We start from the raw sequence: 11735 nt of genomic DNA, 5'->3' as shown, positions 1-11735 counted from the left end.
CAAATTTATAATAAAGGCTAAGTTTAATAATTTTAAGGGAAAAAAACAATTGCAGCCCGTTGTTTTTGTCTTTGGTATTTGAGGAAGTGCCTTGTTTGAACCTCACACACTGGATCACTCCTCCTAAGTGAAGACGAACAAATGGCAACCAATTAAAAAGCACCAAGTAGTGCTGTACTTACCATGTATGCGGACGCTGGAAAGCTTTTTGCCTCGGTATATTATTACCAAACAACCCTCCAAATATGGCAAACCATAACAGTTCCAAATTCACCTTAAAAACAAAGTCAACGGTCAAACATAGCATAGAATTGCCACTTGCACGGTAGTCATTTGAGGAACCATGGAAAGCAACATTGCGGAAGCACCACAATATAACTCCTCTTCTCAGTAAAAATGCAATACCCAGTCTGCATATTAGTAGTAGTATTATGGTATATAGTAGTACCCTTCAAACAGAAGTCATTTTCTATTAATTTTCATATTTCTTCTTTAAAATAAACACACACTTACTCTTTTCGTCGCCGGATATTTCTCCGACGATCTCTCCGGCGAAGGTAGCTCCTTATAAAACTCTCACCTATGCCTCAATTTCTCAGTTTTCCCTCCATTGTTATTATACAATTTGTGAATAAATGTGTTTGAATTTTACAATATAGGCTTATGATCTTTCTAAGCTCTCTGTTTCTCTCAAAATTTCTTTTTTCTCTTTAGATCGTTTAGTGCATGTTATGTATGATCGAAGCTTGATTTCATCATTTCTTTATTGAAATCGTTAGGTTTTTTGCTGTTTGTTTCCTATAGGTAATTGAGCAGAAAGGAAGCTTTCAGGTGTGTGTGCTTTTGCATGGCTCGAGCTCGATCCTTATCAATGGCTTCTACAAGTCAAATGGCGTCGTATAATAAGGAGTAGAGTTTGTTCTTGAGGAATAGCAGTTCGAGCTTTTGACTGTGAATCGACGAGTTTAGTGAGTTGCTGTGGTGGACAGAGCGAGCCTTTCGAATTGGATAACGGCTAAAAATGGTAGGCTTGGAAATCTTTATTGAAGCTTTTTGAGTGTAAAAAGTTGTGTTTTATTATGGTATTGACATTGAATGTTCTGTTCTGTGTGAATGCTGTTTGGCAATTGAGATGGAAGTTAATCTGTGTTGAATTTCTATCTTTAGAGTATGTTTTCTAATTACACATGAAACGTGCTACTTTCTTATTCATTGGTTGAATTCTTTGGTTTTATTGTAATGATGCTTTAAGTTTCATTTTATTGGAATGATGATAATGAATCAATGATAATGATAATGATAAGCTGCCCACTGATTTCAAGCTGAAGTTTGCTTATACTCTGTGTATTTAGTTTATGGTTTAAGAGATTATAGAGTGGAAGATTATATATTAATTTCTTTACCACTTCATTAGGTAAAATGCTTATGTCCTGTTTGATTTAGTGGTGTAAGTGACAGTTGCAACAACAATCATATTGTCTTGAGATAAGGTGGTAATGATTAGTGGCTATCCTGTTGCTGGAATAATATATCTGGAAAATCCATAGAGATTCAAAAATAGGATTTCTAGTGGAATAAGATGATAGTCTCTTCTCTTAGTAATTAATTAAATATGCATGATGTCATTTTTGGTTCAGTGAGGCTGAAATTTATTGTGGAGTGGTTTAAAGGAGTTCTATTTCCTTTTGAATTAAGGCAAAGAAGATCTGGTGAAAAGATTTGCTTTTCCTCATTAAAGATATTGAACTTCTCTTTTGAGATAATAGATGCATCTCTTGGAATGGATAAAAAGGAGTCCATACCTTATGTGGGTGCAATTTTTCTAAATCATGTTTTCATTATGTGATGGATTTTAGTCTTGTCTGAATTGACAATTATAGTTAATTGTTGGTGCAGTCAGATATTTGCAGTTGGTAGCTAGAGTTTGGAGGTCCAAACTGTTGGCACTTAGAAGTTTCAACTTCTAATTTATCAGTTAAATTTTTAAACATTATTTCTGCTGCTGCTGTTGCCAATATTCTAAACTGGTGATTGAAGCCCAAATGCAAGCCTTTGGCTTTCAATTGCCAATCTATGCACCTACTATACCATCCACTATGTTTACTCTCTTTGACTGTTTTCCAAGTCCTTTCAACATTACATGTGTCAATAAAGGAGGTTATCTTGCTATTCTTCTTGAAGACAACCCGATTTTCGATATCTGAATGTATATGATGAATACCAGTATTCCTCAAAATGCAAACATGGACCTGCTAAAATATCTCTTTGAAAAGTGAGTGTCAAAAACCTATGGCTCAATTGATGGAAGAAGTGTAAAGCAGTCTGTCAAGCTAGAATAGAAGCTATAAGAATCCTTCTAAGCAGAATTGCACGGTCCCTGAATGTACTTGTAGCTAGAATACATCAACTATATACTTCTTTCAGCTATTTAAGGTGAAAGGAGATTAGAGTGTGCATTTGTGCATTCAGAAGACACATCATCAGTAGGATTGAATAGAGCAGCATTATAGGCTCAATCACAGTAGGGTTGAATTTACAATGGAGTTATCTTACAATTAATGAACCTATTAATGAACCCTTGTAATTTTAGACTCTAAAGTATTAGCATTTCTAATTTGATTTGAACATGCAATATTTTCTAGTTGTATAGGATCTTGTATGCGTGTACTATGCTGCATTAATGAATGATCAAATGAGTCCATCAACAGAGCCCTTGTACCTGAGGTATATTGAAGAGTGTAGACAAGATAAATAGAAATTGAAACCTGCAATATCATTAATCAACTTGAGAAAATATCCACAATCGAGCCAAAATTGGAAAACAAATTCACCAGTAAGGATCAGAATACTCATAAAACATCAAACGTAATCCCAATAGTCTTATTTCTTTTCCATCTTAATCTATAAATTCTTTCCCTTGCCTTAAATAGTCATGATGCACTCAGGCCATCATGTGACAAAGAACGTGACACGTCATCTTGTTATTGATTACTTCATACATGCTGTTCTCTCCCTCGTTAGGATACTGAAATGGATTCCCATAAATACCAAAGTAAAAGCTTTGTGAGAGACTCAATTTGTTGTAAACTCTTCCATGTAAGCATCACTATCAAAAAGGTGTAGAGGAAGAATTTCACCTAGCCTTTTGCTAATAAATCTCCATTTTAGGAGAATCTTATACTTACTAATTCACTTCCGCCTGAGTGAAAAAAAAAAAAAAAAAAATTTTAAGAAGAGAACCTGCAATGTCTATGCTAGTCACTATTTCATTGCTAGGGTTCTGAATCCTGCATTTTGCATGTGTTTCTTTTCACACTAGAAATAACATCATACTATGAATTTCAAATGTTTGCCTACCCTAAATTCTCACATGAGGAATTATCCAATTGCTTCTAATTCTTTTGGATGTAGTAACTCCAGAATTGCTTCTAAGCTTTCTATAGCAAGGATAAGTCCCCTAGGTTTATGGCATAATGATCTCGTGATTTTTTATTGTATCCACATCAAAGATCTATACTTCTTCAACCCTCTTGAGTCTTGAATCTGTGTTGCATATTCCTAAAACACAACTAGTTTGGTATCTCTAACATCGAGGTTGAAACTCAAATTTTAAAAAATCATTTAAATGGTGTTAGAAAATGCAATTTTGAACTACTAATTAGTTGTTTTGGTGTTTTTCTTTTGCCACCAAAACATGTCAAATATAACTTTAATTGCTTTTAATTCACACATTCAAGAAGTTGATTTTCTATACGGACCTTATAATAAAAATGCCAAACAAGCCTTAAGTAAAAGTTTTAGGTTTCAATATGTTTCGGTCTTTCTTTTCGATTTTCCCTTCTTGGAAACCAAGAATTGGCTTGAGAGCAGTTAAGCACTTCACTTCCATTTACACACAAAAACTGCGTCTTGAAATTCACAATTCCATTTGCAACCACCATGTATCCACCTAGTAAATGCTAGAAAAAATTACATAATATCCTATGATATTAATCCAATTACAAAAGAGTGAGAGATGGCTCGCAAATTTAGTTAAACTTCTCCAAAGTGAGCATTTGTGAAACAAATTGTTGCCTCCTAATTCTCTTTGGCCACTTTTCGTCAATGGAAGACAATCTCCAAGGAAGCTTGATATTCAATTTCTGCTGAACTACGAAATTGTTTTTAAATTTCTAATGAGAGACTTAATATTAATACTAGTTCTTCTACAGATCATCTAGCTAATTTTGTCTTCTTTCTTTGTTTTTACTATACAACTACTTCCGAAACTGAAGAGATATATATATATATATATACTTGAGCTACTAATTCTCATTCTTGAAAATCTTAGATAAGCTTCCTATCTCATGCAAAATCTTTTTGTATAATGTTTGGCCATGAACTAACCAAAGTATCTTTATATCTAGCTTGCAAACAAAGGTACGAGAATGGGTTTGAAGAGCGGAATCACAATTTTACTTCTCATGCTGAAATACAATTGATCCCTTGTTTCTTGCCTCAGAAAGCACAAAGGAGAAACAATCTTCTTATCCTTCTTTTTTTTTTTTTTTTTTTTTTTTTTCCTTATTTGAATTTCATGTAGCTACTTACCTAGAAGAGCTGAATAAAGAACAAGGCTTATGCCTAACCTCCTATGTCTTTAGGTAAGTTGCTTGATCATCCATTTCTTGTTCAGTCATTTTCAAACGCCTTCATCATATTGTCCTTTTGATTTGATCACTAGATGTTAAACCACAAACTTTTTGAGGAAAAGAGGCATTTATAAGGTAGGAAGCTGGAGGAAGTTTATCTTAATAAAACAATGACACTATCCCCTTAGAGAGATAAGGCCTTATCTTATTAGCTTTTTTTGATTATCGAAACTTCTCCCCAATAAGTTAGGAATGAATATATCCCCGTCACAAACTCCTCAGAGAAGACCTTAATAAGTCAAGGGAAGGCATTTCACTTTACAATTTAAAAATCAGCAGTAAATTGCTATCGTATCTTTGCCAACGGAACCTCCTTTCTACAAAATTCACTTTAATGCCAGATAGCTTCAATGTAAAAACAAAACACAACTTAAAGAATTGATTTGTTGGATCCCCATACCATAAAGAGCTTGTTTGTGTGATGTGTCTTGAGAAAATTACAATTTTAAATGGTGTTGAAAAATGCTGTTTGTAAATGCTATTTAGACTGTGTTTAGCATTTGTCCATAACCAAAATGAAAATGGTAGGAAGACGAGCTTATATTAATGCTTAATGCCCATATTTCTTCTGTCTTTCTGTTGCATTAGATTGAAGAATTTAAATTTTTGATATTCTTAAAGTATTTCTATTTCTAAGTTCTATTAAACCTTTTTGATTCAACTTCCTAATGAACTCCTTTTCTTTGGTAACTATATTCAGAAGTTTAGGGTTACATAATTTTTAAGGTTTTTTGTTTGTTTAGGTGTTGTCAGTGGCATAAGATCTGTTACACATGAGAGAAATATAAGGGATATATCACTAGATGTTTGTGTTATGTATTTTATTAGTAGTGAAATGTGCTCTTTTGTTTGCAACAATCTCTTTGTTTGTCAGTTTGGAATGATATTGTATTTAGGGATTTGGTAAATGCAGGAGGCCATCGACGTTTTTAAGTGTTGTGTTATTTGGTGCATTTGATTGGAAGGGACATAAGATTTTTAGAGATCTAGTTTTGCTTATGCAAGTGTAATGGGATTTTCTCTCCTTTTCTAACTCAAATATGAGTTTATGCATTAAATACCTGTTGTTCCTTTTTGTTTTTTCAACATGCTACCTTATTGTACTTTTTTAATTTTTTCCTTTTTATTTTATCATTAAATTCCTCTTTTATCTGAAAAAAGTTGTGGTCAGAGGGTCTTCTGCTACCATTAGGAATGAATAATATCTTTCCAAACACATCATTAATTCCAATCACACCATAGAGTTCTAAAATGCAAATTCTTCTAGGACATATATAGGAAAATTGCAACGTTCAGTTTCATAAGCCTTGTCCATATCAAGCTTACAATTCATCCTTTTCTTACATTCCTAAACTTCACAAGCAATCAATGACCCCTAACCATGAATTATCTTTTCTCCATAAAAGCATATTAAGACAGCCTCTCAAAAAACTGCAACTTGGATGAAATTAATCAACTCGAGACCTTGTTTTAGTGATTAATTATTGTTGCAAGCCCAAAGGAAGAGGCAGCAACTTAAAATTCTAGGGGACTTAATTTTTTTTTTTTGCAAGAAAAAAACATGAATCTTCAACTAGGCGGAAAAATCAGACAATTTCAAAATGAATTTTAACACAACAATAAATTTATTGGTAAAGAATTCCATGCATTATTCCTGCAGCTTATAATTTTAGAAAGCAAATCCCTGAAACTTAAAAACAATCTTGATCCTTTGGTAAATCTAATCCTTAATGTTTTTACTAATTTAGATATGATGAAAAAATATCCTGAATACCTATTATAGCCTTAGCTATAATAGCAGAAATTATATTGCTAAAATACAATTTTGTTAAAGCTTCTCTGTCCGTTTAGTGGCATAATTTATCTATGCTAACCTGTTTCCGATATTAACGGTCTAGAGGCAATTGTAGTGTGTGTTTAGAGTGTGAATTACTGGAAACATGTTTCGCAACCTGACTGCAATTTCTATTTGGATCAGAAAGTAAGGTGAACTCTAACTCCTTTTACTCTACTGCTTTATCGATTGTTCTTGTATAAACTCCTTTGTGTCTTAGTTTAACTTTGTGGACATGCATTGTTATAGTCATTTGGGAAACCATACATGTTAGCATTGTTCAATCAGAAATAGTTGCTAGTTTGCAGGGCTCCAAGTGAGCATATCCCAACGATAACTGCTGAAGCTTTCTTAGTGGGTTTATGCTTGCCTTAGAGCTTGGCTTCTGTGTAATCTCTTACTTTTGCTTTCCTTCTTTCTTTCGGCTTGGCTTGATAATATATTCTTGGTATTTCTCTAGTGTAAAAGGCACAGGTATTATGCCTAAAAGCAAAGATCTGCATGTTGTTTTAGACCTACAAACCACAAGGTTAAACAGAAAACCTCGGATTTGGGGAACCAGAAAAGAAGAGCTTCAATGGTTTACTGGTTTAGTTAATGAGGGTTTGGAGTAAATGAATTCCAAAGCATCCATCCCTTGTATTATTAATGCAGCAGGGGAAAGAGGAAATGGATGCCTTACATTTTGGATATGTTGATTTTTGTTTATATAGGAGATGGTGTAGAGGTTGGCTTTGGCGTAATGGTATAGTTACTCCACTTTTGACCTGGAGGACATGGACTCGAGCCATGGAAACAGTCTCTTTAGAAAAAAGTAGGGAGAAGGCCATGTACATCAACCCTTCCTAGAGTCCTTATATAGGGATGCTTTGTGCATTGGGTCGCCCTTTTTGGGAGATAGTGGGAATGTTTCTCCAGGGCCAACATGGTTTGCGTTTAATGAATTCAGTATTCCTTTGTGTTATGCACAATGCAACTCCATTTTCTCACAGTAAAGCCTCTATGTATGAAGGGCATTTGATAACCAAATAGCCTGGTTATGATAAAACCAAATTGTCAGGTGTGTAGTCCAAGTAGGATGAAATAGGTACATATGTGGCTACTGCCGACTGGATTATATGTGAAAAATCAAAATGTTGGGTCATAACTTTTTTGTGGTTTTCTCGTCAGGCATTGCCTTCTTTGGAAATAATTAAGTGTTTAAGAAGGGAATGTAACATTTATTGAGTATTGCCAATGGTGCTTTTTTCTAAAGCTTCCAATTGAAAAATAAGAAGTAAAAACCCAGAACACGATGATATGGATAGAGAAGTGTTGTTCAAAGCAACTTAAAAGACCTCATCAAGATTCTCATAATCTTGACAAGTTATATGAAAACTTGTAATTATGCCTTTCCATTTCTAAAGTAGTTAAACTAAACTCTTGAAACATTTATGTCCATAATTTTTTTTTACACATTTTATTAAATTTTAAGAACCATGACTTTGGTATTGGATTTACCTAATTTGATCAATAATTTGGGCTTTGGACTGACTTTTGTAGTGTATATATGTTCATGGTTGCTCTACAAGTAAAGAAGCCTAGTCAATATGGTCATAGGGGTGTTAAAATTTAAAGGATAATGTTGTAAGTCCTATAAACATGTACAATTCTTATTAAATGTCCGAAATTATGGTACTTGTTGCACTGGAGGTACTGTGCTTATGTCAAAATGTGGAACATGTGTCTGTCTCATGTAACCGTTGTAACTTGTTGAAGTTAATGTCTTCACTGGTGGATTGTTCGTAGTAGATCTTGTTTTTTCTGCGAATGTAGATTCCATGATAAGGAATTCAGTCTATCATGCTATATATGAAGTTAAACCTTATAAGTAGAATCTTACTCTATGTGGATCTGTTAGTGTGTACTTGTTACATGCCAAGTGTAAAGGCTTTGCTCATGTACTAATTTCTTAACTTTCAGAAAACCTTAATCTACATGGTACACAGGTTAATCTCTGAGAAAAAGAAAAAATAAGGAAAAATAAGGGTTTTAAAAAATTTTGTTGTCTGCTATAATTGCATTGGAAAGCAGGTAGTTCTGGTTAATGCATTTGCCTGATCTTAGTTCATTACTTGTTGAACAAATGAAGCATATCTTAAATTGTTTTATATTTCCTAATTGTTTTTTTCCCATTTTGAATAAATCCTTGCGAATTCTAGTTTCTTTTCTTAGCCACTTTTGTTGATTTAAGGTTGCGACTCATTTGACTCGGTCGGGGACTTGTCCTTTATTGTTTCTGCAGTCTTTCCAGCATAAAAGCTTTTGGATGCCAAGGGATGCTGGGTGTCTAACTGATGGAGAAATAGGCTATGATAGTTCCACAAGAATTGAACCAAAGCGTGGACATCAGTGGTTTATGGATACCACTGGACAAGAATTGTTCAGCAATAAAAAGCAAGCAATTGAAGGTGTTGGTAACCGGCCAGTTTTGGGAACTTCTCATATGAATGTTTCTCCATGGCATAATGCTACCAATTTTCAGTCAGTTTCAGGACAATTTAGTGACCGCCTATTTGGGTCTGAGGCTGTACGAACTGTTAATATGGTCGATAGAAATGTCCCTTCTGCAGGTAGTGGAAGTATGAGCATGGATATGGGAAGGAAGGATTTCAGTGATCAATATGGTAGCAATTCCTCTATGGGTTTGTCCATGACTCACACCATCGACGATCCATCAGGGTGTATTAGTTTTGGTGGACTCAGAAAAGTTAAAGTCAATCAAGTTAGGGACTCTGGAAATGACATTTCTGCATCCATGGGGCACTCCTATAGTCGTGGAGATAACAGTGCAATTTCAATGGGTGCGGTATATGATAAGAATGATTGCAGTACCATATCATTGGGGCAAACTTATAATAATGGGGAGGATAATACCATCTCGATTGGCCCCAACTTCACTAAGGCAGATGGCAATTTCATTTCAATGGGCCATGCCTTCAATAAAGGAGATGGAAATTTTATAACAATGGGTCATAATGATTATACTAAGGGAGATGACAATATTTTATCAATGGGTCAGCCCTTTGACAAGGAGGATGCTAACTTTATAACAATGGGCCCATCATATGAAAAGGAAGACAGCAATGCCATATCAATGGCTCCTTCCTTCAGCAAGGGACATGAAAATTTCATTTCAATGGGCACTACCTATGATAAAGCAAATGAGAGTTTCATTTCTATGGGCCCTTCTTATAGCAAGGGAGATGATAGTATCATGTCCATTGGTGTGAACTATGACAAGGCAGATTCCAACATGACATCAATGTGTTTTGCTCAGGACAAAGGGGATTCCAACATTCTATCCATGGGTCACAACTATAACAAGTGTGAGAGTAATACCATATCTTTTGGAGGTTTTCATGATGAACCTGAGGCAAATCCTTCTGGCAGTATAATCAGTGGCTATGATATGTTAATCAGTAATCATAACTCGGCTCAAGTTTCAGAAATACCTGGTCCAAAAGATTTTGTTCAGTCAAATGCAGAGCCAACTGTAAATAATGCCCCAAAAGCTAACTCAAAAACTGATACTGCCTCTAAAAATAAAGATGCAAAGGCATCTAAGAAGATTCCGCCAAACAACTTTCCTTCAAATGTCAAAAGTTTGTTATCGACCGGCATGCTTGATGGGGTTCCTGTAAAGTATGTTTCATGGTCAAGGGAGGTGAGATACATATATCATATGTGCGTGAAGTGTTAATAAGTGTTTAGAGAGAATATACATGCTCACCGAATAAGTTTCTTTTGAAATGCGTTAACCTTCTTGCTTGGCAGAAAAATCTGAAAGGAATTATAAAGGGAACTGGGTATTTATGTGGCTGCCAGGAGTGCAACTTTTCTAAGGTAATTTATAACTGTAAGTTTGGCTTCACTCTAAATAAAATTAAAGTATGTACATAATGAGTTTTATGACTTGATGCAATCATGCAGGCTCTAAATGCTTATGAGTTTGAGCGTCATGCTACCTGCAAGACCAAGCACCCTAACAATCATATTTACTTTGAGAATGGAAAGACCATCTATGCAGTTGTTCAAGAGCTGAAGAGCACTCCTCAAGAGATGCTTTTCGATGCAATCCAAAATGTGACTGGGTCATCAATTAATCAGAAGAATTTCCGTAGCTGGAAAGGTAATGCATTTAGTGGTGATTTATCCAGCTAACTTGCAAATATGAAATATTTATTTTCTTTACTCCCCCTCATACAATTCCCTCTTCTTCCTTATTAGCATCGTATCAAGCTGCCACCCGTGAACTTCAGCGTATCTATGGAAAGGATGAAGTTGTCATGCCATCTTGAGATAAAGATACCAGTTCTAGAATGTGGGCGGCAGTATGTTCTGTGCTTAGCAACATACATCTTTGGTAAACTATCAACTTGCTTTGGGATTTTAACAACTTTGAGGAGACAAAGCTTATTGAGATTTTATCCTTTTTTTTTTTATTGAATAAAACCCAAGTTTTAATTTCAGATAATTAAATGTATTAAAATGGAAATGTGTTATATATGTATGTGTGTGTGTGTGTGTGTGTGTGTGTGTGTGTTTAAGGTTGGCACCAGAGGAGCCTTCTCCATATTGGTTGAGGAGACAGCTGTTCCACAGAGGGGACGGATGAGGGCTTGAGGGAATTCATTACAATACCATCTTTAAGGAGTAGTGCTTATCATTGATATCCTAGCCTAAAATGATGTGTTGGCTGGAAAAAAACAAAAATGAACAGGCATATTGCCCACAATAGATTTGATTAAATGAACTTCAGTGCAATATCTTGAGTTTCTATGGAAAAATTGCTCTGGAAGACTTTATTATGCATCAATAGTTCAAAAACCCTTTCTGCTGATTGGATTGCTATCCCAAAATTCGCAGTTGCAAAAGTGGCTTTTTCAATTGTCAACCTTATAAGCATCCTGATACCTATTATTAGGAATGCAATCAGGAGTATGCTTATGTTTTTCCAAGGCCAATGGCCATTTCAATCATTATGTGCCGATACGTGCTGGTTCTGGTGTCTAGCACAAGTTACTGGTTCAGTGTCTGTAGTCATTAGCATCGCATAGTTGGCTAAACTATTAAAAAAATTTAAAACTTTACGGGTAGTTTTAATTGTATCTTAATACCAATTTTCTTCTTCTAGTTCTTTAAATTTCAACTTTAGTGACAATAGTAAT

General features: G+C 34.8%; 1 protein-coding gene across 2 annotated transcripts; it reads left to right on the top strand.

Moving 5' to 3' along the window:
- The first annotated feature begins 401 nt into the window (after positions 1-401).
- Positions 402-11379, top strand: LOC105641576 (N-lysine methyltransferase). 2 transcript variants are annotated; one of them, XM_089723067.1, is made up of 7 exons: positions 402-557; positions 805-1024; positions 4407-4643; positions 8810-10231; positions 10342-10410; positions 10498-10696; positions 10795-11379. In XM_089723067.1, the coding sequence occupies exons 4-7, from the start codon at positions 8834-8836 to the stop codon at positions 10863-10865; spliced, it is 1737 nt and encodes a 578-aa protein (XP_089579193.1). In that variant the 5' UTR covers positions 402-557; positions 805-1024; positions 4407-4643; positions 8810-8833; the 3' UTR covers positions 10866-11379. The 2 variants fall into 2 exon arrangements, with proteins under 2 accessions (XP_089579193.1, XP_089579192.1); XM_089723066.1 differs by lacking the exon at positions 4407-4643.
- The last annotated feature ends 356 nt before the right edge of the window (positions 11380-11735 follow it).

This window comes from Jatropha curcas, chromosome 6 (assembly GCF_041381405.1).
Source record: "Jatropha curcas cultivar XTBG-Jc1 chromosome 6, XTBG_Jcur_1.0, whole genome shotgun sequence".
Lineage (NCBI taxonomy): Eukaryota > Viridiplantae > Streptophyta > Magnoliopsida > Malpighiales > Euphorbiaceae > Jatropha > Jatropha curcas.
The sequence above is the reverse complement of the archived record's forward strand: the minus strand, read 5'-3'. Positions and strand labels throughout refer to the sequence as shown.